The sequence below is a fragment of the Montipora capricornis genome, chromosome 2, assembly GCF_036669925.1.
Source record: "Montipora capricornis isolate CH-2021 chromosome 2, ASM3666992v2, whole genome shotgun sequence".
Lineage (NCBI taxonomy): Eukaryota > Metazoa > Cnidaria > Anthozoa > Scleractinia > Acroporidae > Montipora > Montipora capricornis.
In genome coordinates this window covers 12,209,949-12,228,954 of record NC_090884.1, presented here as the reverse complement: position 1 = coordinate 12,228,954, position 19,006 = coordinate 12,209,949, and the positions used below count along the sequence as shown (strand labels likewise).

The 19,006-nt window shown below is 40.3% G+C and overlaps 1 protein-coding gene and 1 pseudogene across 1 annotated transcript; one reads left to right on the top strand and one right to left on the bottom strand.

Moving 5' to 3' along the window:
* The first annotated feature begins 254 nt into the window (after positions 1-254).
* LOC138038846 (uncharacterized) lies at positions 255-10,339 on the top strand. Its single transcript, XM_068884915.1, has 6 exons — positions 255-460; positions 2,056-2,192; positions 3,100-3,199; positions 8,744-8,881; positions 9,586-9,720; positions 9,969-10,339. Exons 1-6 carry the CDS (start codon positions 316-318, stop codon positions 10,286-10,288), a joined length of 975 nt encoding a protein of 324 aa, XP_068741016.1. The 5' UTR covers positions 255-315; the 3' UTR covers positions 10,289-10,339.
* A 3,067-nt stretch (positions 10,340-13,406) lies between these two features.
* LOC138033492 (uncharacterized) overlaps positions 13,407-19,006 on the bottom strand; it is an 8,804-nt pseudogene continuing 3,204 nt past the window's right edge.

The following is a 19,006-nucleotide window of genomic DNA, read 5'->3' as shown; positions in this document are numbered from 1 at the left end:
AAAAAGAAGACGTGCCAATTTTTTTGTCTTTTTTTTGTTTTTGACTGATATTGTTTGTTGGTCTGGTCGGGAAGGGTAGAAATGCTTCGTATTGTTCTAAAGAGAAAAACGGACTCTCACACTTTGTCATTTGCATTAGCTAATAATGGCAATTGTTTACATTGTGGCTAAATCAGAAGACCAATCTGTCATTAGTTTTCATTAGCGGATTTTAATTACAGTTATCAATAATGATGTCTTTATAAGGCAAGGGCTGTGACAGCATCGATTTGAAACGGCTCGATAAACTATCACGAAGTTAGTCAAAGCAACAGGATGAGCGTTTGTCCAGCAAACACCGCTTCCAAAACAGTAAACAGTGTCAAAGTTGTTCTCGTTCTTCTTTTGCCTTTCCTCGGTAAAAGTGAAGGAAAATTGAACGTCTTTCTTGAAGGCAAAGAAGTCTCTCGTTTTCTTTATGGTAAGTACCGATGTTTCTTCAAACAGTTGACTGAACAAACATGGCCTCCCATCGTTGATGAAATCACAGCTCTATTCTTAACTTTTGATGCGAAAGCTACATCCACCTGAGCGTTTAATCGATATTACATTTGTAGCTTTTCAAAGGAAGAGAAAAGACTAACTCTTTACAAGACTGATTTATTAGTGAAGTGCTTTTGATTGATTTTTTCTTTATTGTTGTTTTTTTCTCTTGTCGAAATCGGGATCACAAATCACTGCAGTGTCACTCAAGTTAATTTAGGAAGATTCGACGGGCGGACACAAGACCTAATCAGTGGTTTGATTACCGAATTTAAATTAGATATTGGTCACCGTGAGAACAATTCATTTGTCAAACACTTACACCGCCTTTAAATAGATCGACGTTGTTACCTTTGCAAGAGTTGCAGGGGATCGAGATCAACTCGGATTTGATCATTGGAGAGACATCGGTTTACTTCAAATCAATTGGAATTGGCAATTGGCGATGGTGATTGCTGTAAGTCCTTTCAACCGAATTGAGATCATGGAATTAAAAGAAACGGTGGCCCTAATATATTAAGGCTTGTATTTAGCGGCAAAGTTTGGCTTTCGATGAAAAACTTGGCAAACAATTTCGCATAGAGAAACTGATACTGAATAGCTTTATCCCCAAAGTATGGCTGCAACATTTCTGGAATTCCTGTTTGTGAAAGGAAAACTGATTGGTTTTCTCTTGAGTAGATCTCAATCAGTTTTCTATGTGGACAGGTATATCGTGACATTGCAAAACGCCTTAAAAAACTACGTAAATCGTACGACATCTCGCTACTCTTGGACTGAGCTCAATTCAATGTAATGAGGATTCGAAATGGCGGTCAGAGGTGAATACTTCTGTTTCTTTGACAAGATTGACACGTATATGTGCATTTGATGGTGCCAAATCACTCTCCATTAATACATGATTCCTTTTTAATGTCCCTCTTCTTTGACACGAAGACCCCAAATATTTCTCAGCTTGCAGCCTGCTGTTTCTTTACTGTCGTAATTTTCAGGGAAATAAATCACTTGAAGCGATCACTTTGCCTCGAGAGAATTTTTTCTTCTTTTTGCGATTGTCAATCATTCTAAAGCTGTGTTCAATGTTGTGGAGTGATATTTAAGGTCTTGGATGAAGGTAGAGTATAGAAACTGAAATTTGTCCTGGTACAGCCTGGATTGTTTGGAAGGTTGAAGCGCGAGAGTCAAATTCCTTTCAGTCACGGACAAGAAAATAGATCGTTTTTCTCACTATTTTAAAAAGAAAACTTTCTTTAAGTCAAATTGATTCTACGAACACAGCAATAATTCAACTGTAATCTTTTGAAATAACCCAACAATTAAGAAGGCAGTAAATGATCATGTAATGAAGATTAATAGGAAACAAATGAAAACAACATTTTAGAGGTATCACACTTTGACAATTTTTCACCAACTGTTATTGAAAGTGACACTCTCTTCCTTACAATTGATACAACGGAAATCCCACTTAAAGACTCAAAACCATCTAACCGAGATATCCAGCTGTTAAATGATTCTACCACTTTATTTTCTTAGATCTCAACACGAACTTGTTCTTGGTCAAAGATGGAACTGTCGCACCAATATTGAAGACGCCGTTTTTATCAAGCCTAATTCCTCCCATCGAGCCCTACATTAAAGACCTCAAGTTTAGATTTAATGCAACAGAAGCGGTACGATTGTGTCATAAGACGCCTATATCATGTTATTAATGACATATTTTGAGACAATGAAATGATAATATTATTAACGATAATAATACTATTATTGATAATAATAGTACTAATGATAATAATATTATTATTATCATCCGATAATTATTATTAAATAAATGGGCAAGATAAAACTATCTTCATACTAGCTATGGATGGTTTCACAGTAGTTAGTGCTCCACGGAAAATAATTAGTCACTGGAGATTTTGTTCCTACCCCATGGGTTGCGGGACGAACTTTGTCGAGACATGGCTGATAAAAACAATCAACTTACGAAGAACCGGCGTAAAATTCTCTGCTGGAGATGAACATAAAAAGGATAAATCTTTACGCCCTTAGCAAGCATAATTTGCCCTTTGCATCTTTAAATCTCTCTTTTAATGCGCTATCATAAAGGTCAGCACAACAAGTTGTCATTAGGCCAATGACGAAATTTGTTTGTAAGAGGGTCGGGCCTGGTACAGATTTGACTTTGTACCTGTTCGTCTTCTGCTTTACTAAATTTACGTAACTTTAGAGAAGCACAAAAAGGGAAATTCCGACGGGAAAATGGCGAACTGAATAGTTTTGCTGTCGGAGATAAAATATATCTTGTTAACGACGAAGAGCACTCCTGAACCAAGTATAATGGCCTAGAGTAGCGTAAGTCTTCTATTGCTCCGTGGAAGAGCATCCGAACAAATGATGGGAAGATCGAAGGTTCGATTCCTGCGAAGAGCGCTCGGCTTTTTCCGACTGAATCCCCGAGTCAACCAACATCGCAAAATAAATCTCTTCGTAATCAAACATATTTGCCACTCAATTCAGATCCCTTCAAATTCCTGGTCTGATTGAATAATTCTGTGTCCTACACATTTTTTTCTCTAGGTTCGGTACAGATTGAGCTTTCAATCGAGCAACGAAACCATTATGAATCATCCCATGGCAAGTATTCCGCTGAGCGGCCTGGTGCCCCAGAAGACCAAAGGTAAGACAGGCCGAGCATTTCTTGAAAGTGGGAATAGTAAGTTAACCCTCCAGAATGACTTAAAGCTATGCTACACGAGCGTACATGTGTTTTTTTTTCTTCTTCTTTTCATTTTTTTTTTTTTTTTTGCATTGCAAGATGCAACGAATATTGGTTGTTTAACCTGTTAACATCGCACATTACCAACCTGCAGCAAAATATTGCCTCAAAGACTGCTGCTTCGTTTCTACTTTTCGCGGCCTCGTACGCACGTGCAACACGTTGCAGCATGAAACTTGTTTCCGTAGTCGCCAACAAAGCAAATATTGCGTTGCGAGTTGAAAGAAATGTTGTGCCGTAAGTATATAATCTCTTTTTGCTGAGCCAAGCCCAGTTATGGGATTGCAAACATTCAAGCATGAGTAAATTTACATCAGAATTTTCACAATATAGATTCAGTTAGTGTCGTTTATTTTCTTTTCATTCGCCACAGTTGCAGCTCCATGAATTTCATCCAGAAAATCAGATGTGTAAAATGAAAACGCAGTGTAGAATGTGATATCCAGAGGAAGATATCATTTCGAGACGCTACCCCGCTGTAAAAGCCATTAATTAAATGAAAACTATAGTCTGCCAGACAAGGAAATACTAATAACTGAATCTAAGCAAATCTTTTGACGATAGATGATACAATTACGGTATATTTTACGTCTCAAAGAGACATTTATCACCCATTCGCAGATTGCAAGATCGATGACATACAAATTAACATTTTTTTCCTCGTTACCAAATATCTAATACTTGTAAGGTCTATTCGGAAAAATGTTCCATCCAGTACTCAACATTTTTACCCAACAGTAACTATTTTGTACCGTATGTAAATAATAATAATAATAATAATAATAAATGTTTATTTAACCGTCCTCTCGCAGAGCAAGCTCTGAATTACAGGGAGATTAGGAATAACGTACAAATATTTCACAGTCACAAAATCATTTAGTCTATTAGATCCTGTTCTAAGAGGGCGTATTCTGGTGCCCGACATCGTGCAATATTCATGTTGGACAATGTTGGAAATATTTCAAATGTCCGAACTCAACTTATTGAAGAAATTAAAACTGAGCCCTGATACATAATGGAAAATCTCCTTATATTAATACGGCAATATGGCATATAGAATCGGTTAGAACTACGAGTATTATAGCCATGAACCTGATTCGTACGTAAAAGATTACTGAAAGAGAAGTTATTATAAGAGTACATAAGTTTACCTATATAGGTGCAAATAATAAATGCCTACAAACTTGAGAATTTTTAATATGTGCATCAAAAGGCTCCTTATTTAAAATTCTACCAATACCACCATCAACCGTCAAGACAGTCGAGTGCATATGTTCGTCCATGTGAGAACACAACTTGAACTGGTGAAGTCTTGGGCCGAAGGACATCAATAGTCCCAAATGTCAAATTATGGCTGACAAATTATTAAACTGGATGGACCATAGTGATCAAAAGTAAAATATCGCTTCCACGGACTTCGTTTGTGTCATTCAGTTTGTAGTTAGCATGTATGCAAACAGATTGGAAAAAATGTAAAGTGAAGAACAGTAAGGCAGTAGGTGGGTATCATGGCATTGGACCATGTCCTATGAAAAGTACAAACTGATGCGTTGCTGTTGGCGGTATCTTCTGTCACTTGCAATCCCGTCCAGCTCATGCAGGTTTCCGTTTCTCGAAAGTTTCGATAACTTTGCAGGCCCGAAAAGCCGTTTATGCAACTGCCTTCATAAACTGCAACTGTTTGTTTTCATAAAATGGTCTTCATTAAATGGTCTTTTGACATGTTCTCCAGGTAACGAAAAGAAAAATGATTATGAAGGTTGTCGACTTAAAATTTGTCCGTTCTTAAAATAAAGAGGGAATTATGATATCCGAAGTTTCGGGATTTTCGAGAAACGAATGTTTTGGTCTGGCAGCCAGTCAACGCCAAAAGTAGCCTGTTCCAGGCTCTCAGATAGTCGAGAAAACGAAAAGAACTACGTGTGAAAAGCGAATGGGGGCTTGGGTCGACGACATTTATTAATTGCACGCAAGTCTTTTCGTTTTCTCGACTATCTGAGAGCCTGGAACAAGCTACGCCAAAAGATACCTATAGCGGCCTACGTGTAACTCGTCCTCAAAGTCCGAAGATGCATTCAAACGGTTTCAATGTGACCTCAGCAACAAACGGACTGTTGGAGGATAGTCCTTTCCTACAAAAGGCCAACATTTTGAGAAATTTCATTGTGAGTGACTGGAGACAATTGCCAGACCCTATAGCTAGCTAACGACACCTGTCGTGAGCATGCGCGCGTTTCTGCACAAAGGACACTCTCATCACCAGATCAGAGCCTTGGATCGACCCAAGGCTCTGGGAAACTCTATGCAGGAGAACATGTGCCGCAGGGTTCTTACAGCCAAAATTGGCTATTGGAACCTTACGGCGCCTGCTAACATGAATGCACCAATTAGAGACGCTTTTGATTGTTCTTCACGAAAGCCAATGAGAAGACATACAAAAATTTGGTTTTATCAACGGAGTTGATAATGTAAATTGGCCACCGTACAGAGATTCTAAAAGCTGACGTTTCGAGCGTTAGCCCTTCGTCAGAGCGAATCGAGGGATTATGGGTTACGTGTAGTTTTTATAGTAGAGTAGGAGCTACGCTATTGGTGGTAACATGGCAACGTGAAAAATAGGAATATATTAGTTAAATGAAAAGCGTTCGTTCATACCGTGAGGATTAAGGGTGCCGATTTGAAAGATGAATTTTTGTTCCAGATTCTTGCGGCTTTCCGTCGTACCTAGATGTAGGGAAAGGCCGCAGATAGCCATGTGTTTTTTGGAGTGGTTAGGCAGATTAAAATGGCGAGCGACTGGCTTGGATGCATCCTTGTCATTCTTCTCAACATCGCGAAGGTGTTCGCGGAATCGGTCACCTAGTCGTCTACCTGTCTCACCAATGTATAATTTATTGCATAACGTGCAGGTTATGCAATAAATGACATTTGCGGAGGTACATGTGAAACGATCGGTGATCTTAACAGATCGCTTAGGTCCCGATATCTTGCTAGTGTTAACAATGAAAAGACAAGTTTTGCATCGTGAGCGCGCGCATTTGAAAGTGCCGGGTTGCTCGTTAGTTTTGAGCGCGCTTCTAACTAAAAAGTTGCCTACGTTTTTGTCGCGTTTGAATGAAATAAGTGGAGGTTGCGAAAAGATTCTACCAGTCTCGGGATCATTTTGGAGTAATTTAAATTACTAAGAATGATGCTTTTGACTGCGTGATTATGAGGATGGAAAGTGAGGGTGAATGGAATTCTGTCATTCTTATCTTTTTGTGACGTTTGTAGTGATGACTGTCGATCAAATTGTTGGGCGCGATGATGGCCCGCTTTGACCACAGAGGCAGGATAGCCACGTTTTTCGAAGAACTGGCACATCTCCTCTGATTTGCTGGAAAAATCGGAGTCATCACTACATAGACGTCGAAGTCTAAGAAATTGAGAATAAGGGATGGAGTTCTTGACATGTGATGGATGTGACGATGAATACAACAAATAACTGTGTGAATCAGTAGGTTTGTAGTGCACACTAGTACATAGCAGGTTGCCTCTAATAGAAACGTTGATATCTAGAAAAGCCAATGAAGTTTCCGAAATTTCCCAGGTATATTTAAGAGCCGGATGAAAAGAGTTGACGGAGGTTATAAATTGATCGAGTTCTTCTCTGCTGGATGAAATAGCGCCGATGCAGTCGTCGATGTAACGGCCGTAGAGTTCAGGTTTGGGGCCGTTGTACTGACTAAAAAATTGGTGTTCAACATATCCTACAAAAAGATTGGCATAGCTAGGTCCCATTCTTGTGCCCATCGCTACACCATTAATTTGTTTGTAATAGTTGCCGGCGAATGAAAAACAATTAAGCGTTAAAACTAGTTCGGCAAGGCGGAGGAGCGTTTCCGAGCTAGGTTCTTTGACAGTGCGTTGATCGAAAAAGTGTTTAAGTGCTTGAAGACCTTCGCTATTAGGAATGACTGTGTATAGAGATGTAATGTCCATGGTGAAAATAAGTTTGTCTTGGCCGGAGAAATTGAAATCGCGGAAAATTTGTAGTGCGTGTGTACTGTCTTTAATGTATGATGGCAAAGATTTGACGATAGGCGTCTTTTCATTGTTGACACTAGCAAGATATCGGGACCTAAGCGATCTGTTAAGATCACCGATCGTTTCACATGTACCTCCGCAAATGTCATTTATTGCATAACCTGCACGTTATGCGATAAATTATACATTGGTGAGACAGGTAGACGACTAGGTGACCGATTCCGCGAACACCTTCGCGATGTTGAGAAGAATGACAAGGATGCATCCAAGCCAGTCGCTCGCCATTTTAATCTGCCTAACCACTCCAAAAAACACATGGCTATCTGCGGCCTTTCCCTACATCTAGGTACGACGGAAAGCCGCAAGAATCTGGAACAAAAATTCATCTTTCAAATCGGCACCCTTAATCCTCACGGTATTAACGAACGCTTTTCATTTAACTAATATATTCCTATTTTTCACGTTGCCATGTTACCACCAATAGCGTAGCTCCTACTCTACTATAAAAACTACACGTAACCCATAATCCCTCGATTCGCTCTGACGAAGGGCTAACGCTCGAAACGTCAGCTTTTAGAATCTCTGTACGGTGGCCAGTTTACATTATCAACTCCGTTGATAAAACCAAATTTTTGTATACTACTTCCCCACCGACGCAGCACCACAGTTTCTTTAGAAACTACCCCTTCATCAATGAGAAGACACTTTGTTTTAGGGTTCCCCAGAGCTCTTCTCTCCCTCAATCAAGAGATGAGATCTGGGGTCGAGATTGCACAAAGGAGTTCGAAGGACTTAAACTCATTTTAACTGATTTCCTTGAACAGGCTTCAACGACCTTTCAACATTACGTTTACCACAAATCTGCTAAAACGCGCCCAAATTTGTGAACGATAAAAATGCAAAACTCATGAAACGTCTGACTGAATGAAATGAACTCTAAGGAAGTCTTTGCCGTTTCAGATGTTCAAGTCGTATTATACAAAGACCAAATACACTAAACTTAGGCGCACTCAGCAGTGCTGACATCTGGAGCTTTTGCTTAAAAGTGTGTTACAGTTTATTTTCGAAAATCGCGTGTTTGACGTCTGGGCATCGAACTGAAGTGCATCCGATCCGGTCGTGTAAAAGGCACCTTTGATCAGACGTTCGATGGGTCGACATCCTGTGGTATAAATACGGCTATTCCAAGTATTCAAATTGGGCACTGTCGCCAAGAAAATAAAATTGAATCCTTACTTGAAACCCACATTCGCCCAAAAGTCATTGTGGTCGCTTGTTCTTGGTTTTAAACGAAGTATTGTCAAAAATACGTTATCTTATCGGCTGTGGGTTGATATTTTACTTAGGATAAGAGACTACACAACCCAATGCACGTATGAGGAATGTTGACCCACGATTTCCTTTTCTATCTCTTTGCAGGTTTTCGCGTTAAATTTCCATGTAGCGGTCAGGTGACAGGAGAAACTCTGCTGACCATTAACATCAGCTTTTTTGAAGTCGCCGGCAGTAAAATATGGGGACCGCTTAGCCTCGTCCTGAAGCGCTTTTGTGTGTCTGGTGGGTTGACCGAGCCGTTTTGGAACGTTTTGTTTCCGATGACTAGCAGCTGTATCATTACCCTGCGAGCAGAGGCCCTTCGATCTTCCTAGATAAGTCGGGAAGAGGAAGGGACCTCTGCCAGCCGGCTCGACTTTCTTTGATTTGCCGCTCATCCAAATAAATGGATGAGTCAGTCCAGTTTCAACTTGCCAAACCTGTTTTTTTTATTTGTGCGCATGATCAATCGCCACGCGTCATCAATATTTTTTAAATTTACAACAGCGTGACAATTTTTAAACTGTCTAAATTCCCATGAGCATTTTTTCCGTATGTCGGTTACAGAAGCTAGTTTACCAGAATTGAGAAACCTATTAATTTTTTCAGTAAAAATTAAAATGGCAATTTAAAAACTTGAACTATCTTGAGGAAATGATTCCTTGGTTGTCGTGTGTTTGCCAGAGTTGTTCGAAAATATCCGTTACTGTTTGTTTTGGTTTTGTGGTTTTGTGGTTTTGCGGTTACTAGTCAGGCGTGACTGACTCCCGAATACGTTACGTTTGAATTTTTAACGCATGCTCAACACGAAATGTCGAGCCGGCTGGCAGAGGTCCCTTCCTCTTCCCGACTTATCTAGGAAGATCGAAGGGCCTCTGCTCGCAGGGTACTGTATCATTGGTTTCCAGAATTTACTATTCTTCTATTTCTTGAACCTTTTTACACAGATAGAGAGCCTTCAATTTCCGTTCCTCGCGTGAATTCATCTGAAGAGGACGTTACGCCAATTCCACCTCCACAACTTTGTAATAAAAGATGCAATAAGAGACATGTCATGAGGCGCTTTTGCCTCAACGATTTTGGTAAGTTGTATCTCAACTTACGGTTGGTTTCGTTGATCTTTCTCACTCCACAATATCCCTCACCAGCCTTGTTGGTTATTTTAAGCATTATTATATTATTCTTAAAGTATGCATCGGTCATTTTTCTTGGAACACAAACTGAATGAAAATGCACTTGCTAGCTAGTGGCAACAATATCCAAAACCTTCCCCATCCCTAACATGATATCCCGTCCCTTAATAATTAAATCTCTTTTGCGCTATTCAAAGTGATCAAGGCCCGCATGGAAAGCGAGATCCTGAGAAATGGACAATCGCATTTACGTGTTCGGGTGCAGCGAACCTTCAAACAATCAAAGGTGAAGATAAATACCAGACAACTGCTGGAAAAACGAGGACAAGAAATTACGTGCAACTGCGGTAATCTGAGGCCAAACAGAGTCTACGTTATTTTGGGTAAAGAGGACAGGAGAAAACGAGTGTTGTACTTGGACAACTTCTCCACGGCCCTAGATTGGTCAAGAAATGGCAAGACATATATTCGAGCGTACAGGAAGAAACCCGACGGTTGCTCAGAACGACCACAGTAAAAGAAGAAAGAAGACTATAACAAGATTGCAAAATAAAAGAAACAACACCTACATTGTACATTTACAATATTACGAGTAAACTTGGCTGTCGGAGTGCATGAGCTTTCTTTTAAAGCCTGTCGAAACGAAGAATGTTTAGCGGTAATCATGTTTTATGACCAAACATACTTAATGTTTCACGGAGTTTTTTCCAGTTTCTCTTGGGACCATTGTAGGTCCCAAGAGAAAAAAAACAATGCTTACGCAAAATTTTGGAGGGACAAACAAAGACTATTATGGTATTTTTTATAGTGGCTAATAGACCATTTTCGAATTCTCACGGCTGGACTGGATCTAGCATGGAATGGAGGCTAATGCGGGGAAATCTTTTCAAATGCAAATTAATTTGCCCGCATTAGCCTCCATTTCATGCTAGATCCAGTCCAACCGTTAGAATACGAAACTGGCCTATTATATGGCAGAATGCAGGACTAAGACGTAATGGTCTTTGGAGCTTGTAAAAATGATAAAAATACCAGAAAATAAACGAGGGGAGACTAGGGGCTCAGTAACGAGAAGGAAACAGAAATGATATTTCAATTACATCATTCAGAAGCAAATGCTCTCAGCTATCATCAAATTATGGATCAGCCCCCTCGTGTCATCCTTCGGGTCCTAGAACATTTTTCTTTTCTCTTTGCTTTTGGCGTTTCTTCGCTCTCATGCTTTGAAAGATTAACAAAAGCGTGCTCTTCGTTCGCCATCTTGAGAGAAGTTTAGCTCGTGAACTAGATAGACTTAACACGCATGCGCGCGTCAAACGTGCATTATGCATCTGCCCAAAACATCCTTTACCGGCCAAACGCGAGATTAAAAAAAGACACATTTAACAGTCTTCTATAAATGTTTGACAGATTTCAAATCTTACGATAAAAGGTGTGAAAACATGTTCAAACAACACAAAACAAGGTTGCCAAACGGAAAATGTTTTGCCAGCCGTAAAATACTTAACATGTATGTTGTTTTTCTTCGAAACATTTCCCGGTTGGGCAGGCCTTAATGTTACAGTTTTCTCCCGTTGGTAGGGTTAGATGTTCGCTATGATTTACTGACTGTGTATTATATACTGACCAGAGTCTTCAAAAAGAAGGCGGCGCATGAAGAAATATATGTGGTTATGTATTGTTTGCCTTTGTTACAATTTCTTCCCGTTGGTAGATTTAGATGTTGACTATGATTTACTGACTGTGTATTATATACTAACCAGAGTCTTTGAAAAGAAGGCGGCACGTAAGAGATATATATGTTTATGTTATGTTTTTTTTCCCTTTATGTTACAATTTCTTCCCGTTGGTACATTTAGATGTTCATTAAGATTTACTGACGGTGTATTATATACTGACCACAGTCTTTGAAAAGAAGGCGGCACATAAAGAAAGAATATGTATGTTTATGTTATGTTTCGTGGCCTTTGTGTTATTTCTTTCCGTTGGTAAATTAGATGTTCATTATTTACTGACTGTGTATAATTAAATACCGAGCAGAGCCTTTGAAAAGAAGACGGCACTTAATAAACATTTGATTTCAACTGATACGACAGTTTAAATTATAAAACGACAAAACAGAGGTATAGGGTATGGCGTGAAGAAAAAAACATCACATATGTAGGCGAATTTTTCCCTTGAGAGCGGGGTGGTTTTGTAGACGCTTCTTTTGATTACGCGGCGGAAACAACACTATAAATTAAACAAGCATTGGGTACTTTGCTCAAGCGTCAAATGCCCATTTGTGCCGGCATTACTTGACCGCCACAGCTGACAAATGAAATATCATAGACCTCTTTCATAATGGCGGCCAAATAACATATTCATTCGTTTCTTCCTAGCCTCGCTACGGCGAGCAAATTTCAAGAGAATTTTTGTTTCAAAATGAGGGCAATGGGTCTAATTAATATAACTTTGAACCGCTATAGCGCTGCTAAAAAGAGCATTTCATTCAAATTTCAAGAGAATTTTTGTTTCAAAATGAGGGCAATGGGTCTAATTAACATAACTTTGAACCGCTATAGCGCTGCTAAAAAGAGCAGTTCATTCAACAGAAAATAAGGCCGTTAAGGAAGGTATGAAGTCCGTAAATTCGAATAATATAAATCTTCTCATGTTGCTTCTATTTTCGCAGCAATTTGCCTAGCTTGTTCCAGGCTCCCAGATGGTAGGAAAAGAGAAAAAAAATGCGTGTGAAAAATGAGTAGGGGCTTGAGGCGAGGCAGGGCCCCGCCTCGCCTTGACCCGAGCCCCCACTCCCTTTTCCCACGCAGTTGTTTTCGTTTTCCCGACTATCTGGGAGCCTGGAACGAGCCACAATTTTCCGTGATGGTTTCAGAAGGGTTTGTATGGAATCTTAAAAATTCGTTTATGGTCGTTGTAGCCTGAGTCTGTTCTTTATATTTCTTGAAAATAATCTCAGTGTAAATGCCTTTTAAAAGACGCTATCACTGTGGAAATCCGTCTCTTTTTAGCGGCGCTACAGCTAAGCGGTTCAAAGTCGGCCAAAATCCCATACATTTACTGTAAATTCAGCCGTGTTTGCCCCCCAACCAAGATGGCGCCAAAAACCGTGGAAGTGTCTATTGGCTTGGTTCCTCACAAAATAATGCCCTCCTAATTTGGGACATGACGTCATCCATTTAGCTTGTAGCCGTGAAAATCGAGATTTCTAGGAAGATCCTACTCGTCCTGCACTTTTTTGAGCATCCGCTGTTAAAAGGTGGCAATGTACCTCAAAAATTGTTATTTTTTCACAAGCTTTTCAACAAAATGCAACCTGCACACTTTGAATACAGACCACGAGACAAGTCTATTTTGATAATTGTTTACCAATTATGTTGCTATGGTAACCAAGAGGGTGGGACTGAACCTGCTGGAGAGTGTCCTTGCTATAACAGCTCTAACTCCAAAAGTTTTCAACAAAATTCAATAAAATTTTCAGGGAATAATGTTTAAAGGCATTATAATACAAGGAACTAAAAAAAACTATCATACTGCACAAGCATAAGAAACACCGTCATTTTAATTATAAGAGAATATATAATATGTGAAAATTTCAAAATGAAAATTTTGATATTAAGAGCCATATGGACCAAATTGGCTAATTTTAGTTCATTGTACGCAGAACTATATTCACTATTTTCACTGAAAAAATGAGACAAATATGTTAAATTCCCAAAAATATATCAATGTTACAGTTACAGCAGATACGCAAAATTCTTAATTTTGAGAAAAAGGCTTTTAAAGTTGATCTTTTCATTTCACAAGATTTCTAGAAAGGAATGAATTGCTTAAAATGTCTAAAAATACCCAGAGGCATAGTTCACACCCTCTGCCTCCTTTCTTTTGTCCTCTTTTCTCTTTTTTAAGCCTCTGAGCACTTTTCTTCTCTTCTTTGTGTTATCAAGGCTTTTCCTCTGAGATAGGTGAACACGTGCTTGATCCTCCTGTTTGCAACAAGTTTCAGTAAACCTTCCTGGAGGAATGCCAAGAGCATCAAAAAGCTTCAACACAACAGAACAGCCAATATTGAAGTGAGCAACAGCATCATACAAGCCCATTTCAAGAATCTCTCGGCCAACATACACTTCTTTAGGGACGCGCTGCCAGACCATACCATTCAAAGCCTCATTCTGGTTTTGAGTTTTTCCATGCAAACATTTTTCCAGCAAGCTGTTTTCACTTAGTCTAACATACTCTGGTTTTTCCTGTTGGCTTTATCTCGTTGGTACTTGCACCAACTTGTGCTGGCAATGGAGCAGTGGTCATGCAATGGGCGGGACTCGCTGGAGGCACAATGCATAAAACTGGCATGGATGGCCTTTTTCATCCCTGTCAAGTTCCCCTACGTTGGCACGAATGGCAATACCATAATAATTCTGGAGCTTGTCAATTGCTGAATCCGTTAGTTTGCCCCTCCCTCCCAGTCCTGGGTTTTCGCGCTCCAACTTGCGAAGTGTTGTGCCCACCCTTTTTTGCACATGGCCGATGCACTCTTTCTTTTCAACTGTAATTCCTGAAGCTTGGTACACATCCTTTACTCTACTAAAACTTTTGCTATCACCATCTCCGTAATATTCTGTATAACGCAAGTTATGCAGTTCCACAGAGCGCCTAAATATACGGTTGACACCTTCTGGTTCCATGGATGGTGCAGAACCTTTAAAATTGGCTTTGCAGGTGGTATGGTCTGCCTGCCATCTCCGATATTCCTCACTGTTCTTGTCTAAATGTTCATGTAGCTCACACTGCTTACATGCTTGGCTAAGGTCGTTTCGCCAACGTGTCAGTTCGCCAACGACCTGTTCGCCAACGTATGAAGTCGGTTCGCCAACGTCTAATGTCGGTTCGCCAACGCTTATATGTCAGTTCGCCAACGCCCAAAACCACCTTTTTCGTTGAAAATAATTGTAAATTAGATAACTTGCAATTCACTTCATGAGAGGGATTGTTGATGTGAACCGCCATATTTGTTATTGAATGCGCCCCAATCCCCCCTCAAATTTTATTAGCTTTCTTTATTGATAGTTTATTGCTGGTCATATGCTTTTGCAAACTTGGTGGCTCCTAAAGGAACCGTTTTTTGATTGTGATTTTTACTGACTTCTTCAGTTTCCACGGGTGGGGCCGTTGAGATGTGAGCACGTTTTCAGCAACTGTGCGGCGGTCTTCTCTTTCCTTTCGTACTTCTCCCAGCTGTCGAATAGCCTCGCCTGCACGTTTCGATACTGCTTCCGCTGGACCCGCTTCAGTTTTTCATCGGACACAAGCCTGATGGTGACGGCTGTAAGTCTCGCCTCCCTGTCCAGGAGCTCGATTAAGGAGTACAGAGGTAATCCACACTGCCCGATCGCACGACTATTCAGAGCGTTGTGCCATCCCTCGATGTCGTTGTTCGTTCTGATGGCCTGCTGGTACACGCTCCAGTTTTTTGGAAGGAACACCGCGCTTTCAATCCACTGTCGTCTGATGTAGGCGACGAGGTTCTGAAGGGGCTCTGTTTGCGCTTCAACTTGCAGACGAAGGAACATAGGGCTGATCTGGCGGTGAGGCAGGAACGGAAGGGCCATTAACTTTCTGATGTACTTATACACCGCGTTGTCCTTACAATTGGCTCTCTGAAGGCCGAGCTCTTGCACCTGAAAACAAACGTAGCCAAACACATAAGTTACCTAGTTAAACACCTAAGTTACGTAGTTACCTCGTTTTTATATGTTCAGTCCAAACTAATTGCGATAACGTACCTTCCTCCACACGGCTTGCGTCCAGTGGAAAACGCATCCCTGAATGGACACAGCTGGCAGGATCGTTCTGAATGCCGCCCACAGCGCCTTTTCAAAGTCTACGGTAACTTGTTTGACGGCTGGCTCGCTTGGAAGTAGTTTGATGATGTTCTTCAGTACCTGGAAAATAATGTAACAAAACGCTAAGTTAGTCACACAAATGCTAGGATATTGATTAGTAGGAAGAGGTTTAGATAGTTTTACTAATACTTGGAAGCTGCATATGCATAACGTTTTCGAGTTCGATTCCTTAATATAATACTTGGAAACTGCATAATGTTTTCCCAGTTCGATTCCGAATGATGCGCTATGTCTTTATCTTTACTTTAATGCTCAATAGACTGCATAGTGTTTTCTCAGTTTTATTAATTTATACCTAAACAGTGATTAATACCTTCTTGTAGTCTTTTTCTTTCTTGTTGGCCATCAGGACAAACACAAGCGGGACTTGCTTTGCATATTCCCCGGATCGGACGAAAGCATTCACCGTCAGTAGCTGCTTGAATTCGCTCCGACGAAGGGCTAACGCTCGAAACGTCAGCTTTCCAAATCTTTCACGGTGGTGGCTATTTGACCTTTATCAACTCGTTTTATAAAATAAATTTCTGTTTCAATCTCCCACCGACGCAGCACCACAGTTTCTTTAGAAACTAAAAATTTTTGCTTACCAAGGAAAATTTGACTGTCTCGTCTATGAGATGCTTTTCATCAAGCAGCAATTCTAGTCTCAACACGCAGATTCCACGCAGACTGATTCCATTCACGGAAAGCTCTTTGTTTAAGAACATTCCATCACCTATTGTCGTTTTAGTATTTAAACATCTTTTATCTTTCACTTTTTTGACTTGATAATGACGTTAGCCAAACGTTGAAACGTCGTCTACAAATTTCAATTACAACTTCTTAAATCGCTGAGTTCTCTAAATGTCCTCCAAGTCTCTTTCGCTACGCTATGCTTAAAAAATGAGTGTATAGTTACCTCATCCACTTTTGCTGACGCTGACTTGAACTTCTCCTCCAACGCCTTACTCTTCACCAGGGAGACTATCTTGGCTGCGGTTGCTGCCCCCACCTCCACTGTATGGTTGTGATTATGCTAGCCAGGCCTGAAAACCCCGTCTCGTTCTGTCACTGACGCCTTACAGGGATTCCCTTTCGGACGAACCGTACACTGCCAGTATGACGCATATGGTCGTCGGGAATGAACGTTGTAGCTGAAATCAAGGCTATCAATCAGGCTGGTCTTCCTTCTTTTCGTCCCGCTCTCGACTATCTGGAAGGTTACGGGCTGAATTTCTGCGATGACTTCGCCAGGGCCGGGTCTTCGATTGACAACTCCATATGTTGTGAAGGCGGATCATCTTTTAAATATAAAAGAGGGAAACTTGTATTAAAGGGGCACTATACTGTACCAAACCCTATAACATAACACTGACTACTTTTCCTCCCCTTGCTTGATCGCCAGAAACAAGGCCGGTGTAAGATATTCCATTTCTAGTCTTTCTAGTCTTCTAGTGTGTTAGGTTTGTTTGCTTTTGAATTGGAGTGAGGAACTATCATACCCGTATCATGTAAACAAATACAGAGCGCTAAACACGTTCCAAAACGTTGGGGGATATTCGAAAGTTTAATTTTCGGCTGAAATAGTACCTTTTTAAACTGACTTTTAGTGAAAATTCGGCAAAGAAGTCTGATCGATATCAGCCGAAAATTAAAATTCCGTCAAGGATTCAACACCGACAACCGATTTTTGTTAACTTTGGAATATCCCCCAAGGTTTTGAAACGTGTTGCTAAGTGAGAACAGGGATAAAATAATTTTCTTGACAATTTTTGAAAGCACAAATACCAATTACTTCGAAAAATCGGCAAAGTAGAAATTGTAAAGCTGAAAATAGACCGAATACTGGTTTAATATTAGAAGAGACACCTTGATCTGGAACATTAAAACCTAGGACGACCACCTCACCTGTCTCATTAACCACGCGGAGTTGGTTTTTCACCAAATGTCGTCTTAGATTTTTTTTTTGAAACTCGTTCCGGTAAGCGCGCGAGAAAATGAGGTTAACAAGTAAGGAACGCTTAATTTTACAAAGTGAAAAAACAAGCATACCAAAAGATGGTGGAATGTCAAAGGTATCCATCTCTTCCTCGATTCTGCTACTCTCCGCAAGTGGATCAGTGATCTCACTGCAATATAGGCATCGCAAACCACCTCTAATCCGGACTTAACAGCATCTCTATACTGCTGTCTCGAAATTCCCGTGTTGCAACGTCGATGTTGCCATTTGTCGCAGCCATCGCACAGGAGCGCTTTCTGTCTCGCTGTTACTTGCTCATTGCAATAGATACAATAATAGCTTTCCATGTCGAGTGACTCTTGTAAAAATATTTGATCAGCGAAAATACTTCGATAAGATGAGTGGGTTGAATTGAACAGAAAATCACAGCCCTTTTATACAGCAATGCCTGATTACGCCCGATCGAAATCGAAGGAATTTGATTGGCAGATATTGTTGGTGTTATCTGTTCTTTGTTGTAGTTACATATCATTAAACGTTTAAACAATATCCTATTCAAGTTGAAAATTTTCTCACCTCCTTTGCAACATGCCGCACAAGCGAAGTTAATGAGCTCACATTAATACAATACAATACATACTTAATTGACCGCTCCCAATAGGGCTTTTCAGGGCCAATGAAACACAACGAAACGACAGAACAGAACAACAACAACTGTTAAGAATCTCAACTGGCTGGAGGCAAACCACTTGGCTATTTACAAGTGCGGCTGGGAAGTTGAACCAGGGACTACCAGGATCAAATTCAACGAGTGGTCAGAGCGGGTCTTGAACCCGGGATCTCCGGATCTCAAGGCAAGCGCCCTAACCACTGGGCCACACTGCCATTGTTTTTATCGCGTTTCTAATTCTTCTCGTAACAGAGAGAAAAGATACCGGTATAGAAGCAGGCTGTAGGGGGAACATTTAATAGTTGAGTGGGGGAAGGAAAAAGTTTTGCCGCAAATATTTAATCAGTGTTTCAAGCACTGAAAAAACCTCTGAGAGAGTAGAACAAACACGTAGGCGAAACTTGCGGGAAACAGGTGAACGCTTCTAAGCGCGTAATCAAACAAACATATTTCAACTCGATGGCTCTTTAACTACGCTAATGTTTAATAAAATGGTTTTACAGCCGGTTTATGTTCACAAATAAAAGGGGCAACCCTAAAACCCGGAATCCGGAATCCGGATTCACAGGTCATTGTTTTACTAATACAGAGTGTAAAAACTATCCTAAACATTCATAAAAGCTAACTTTAGGCCTAAAAACGTTTGTTTAGGCCTAATTAGGCCTAAGGTTAGCTTTTATGAATGTTTAGGATAGTTTTTACTCTCTGTATTGGTAAAAC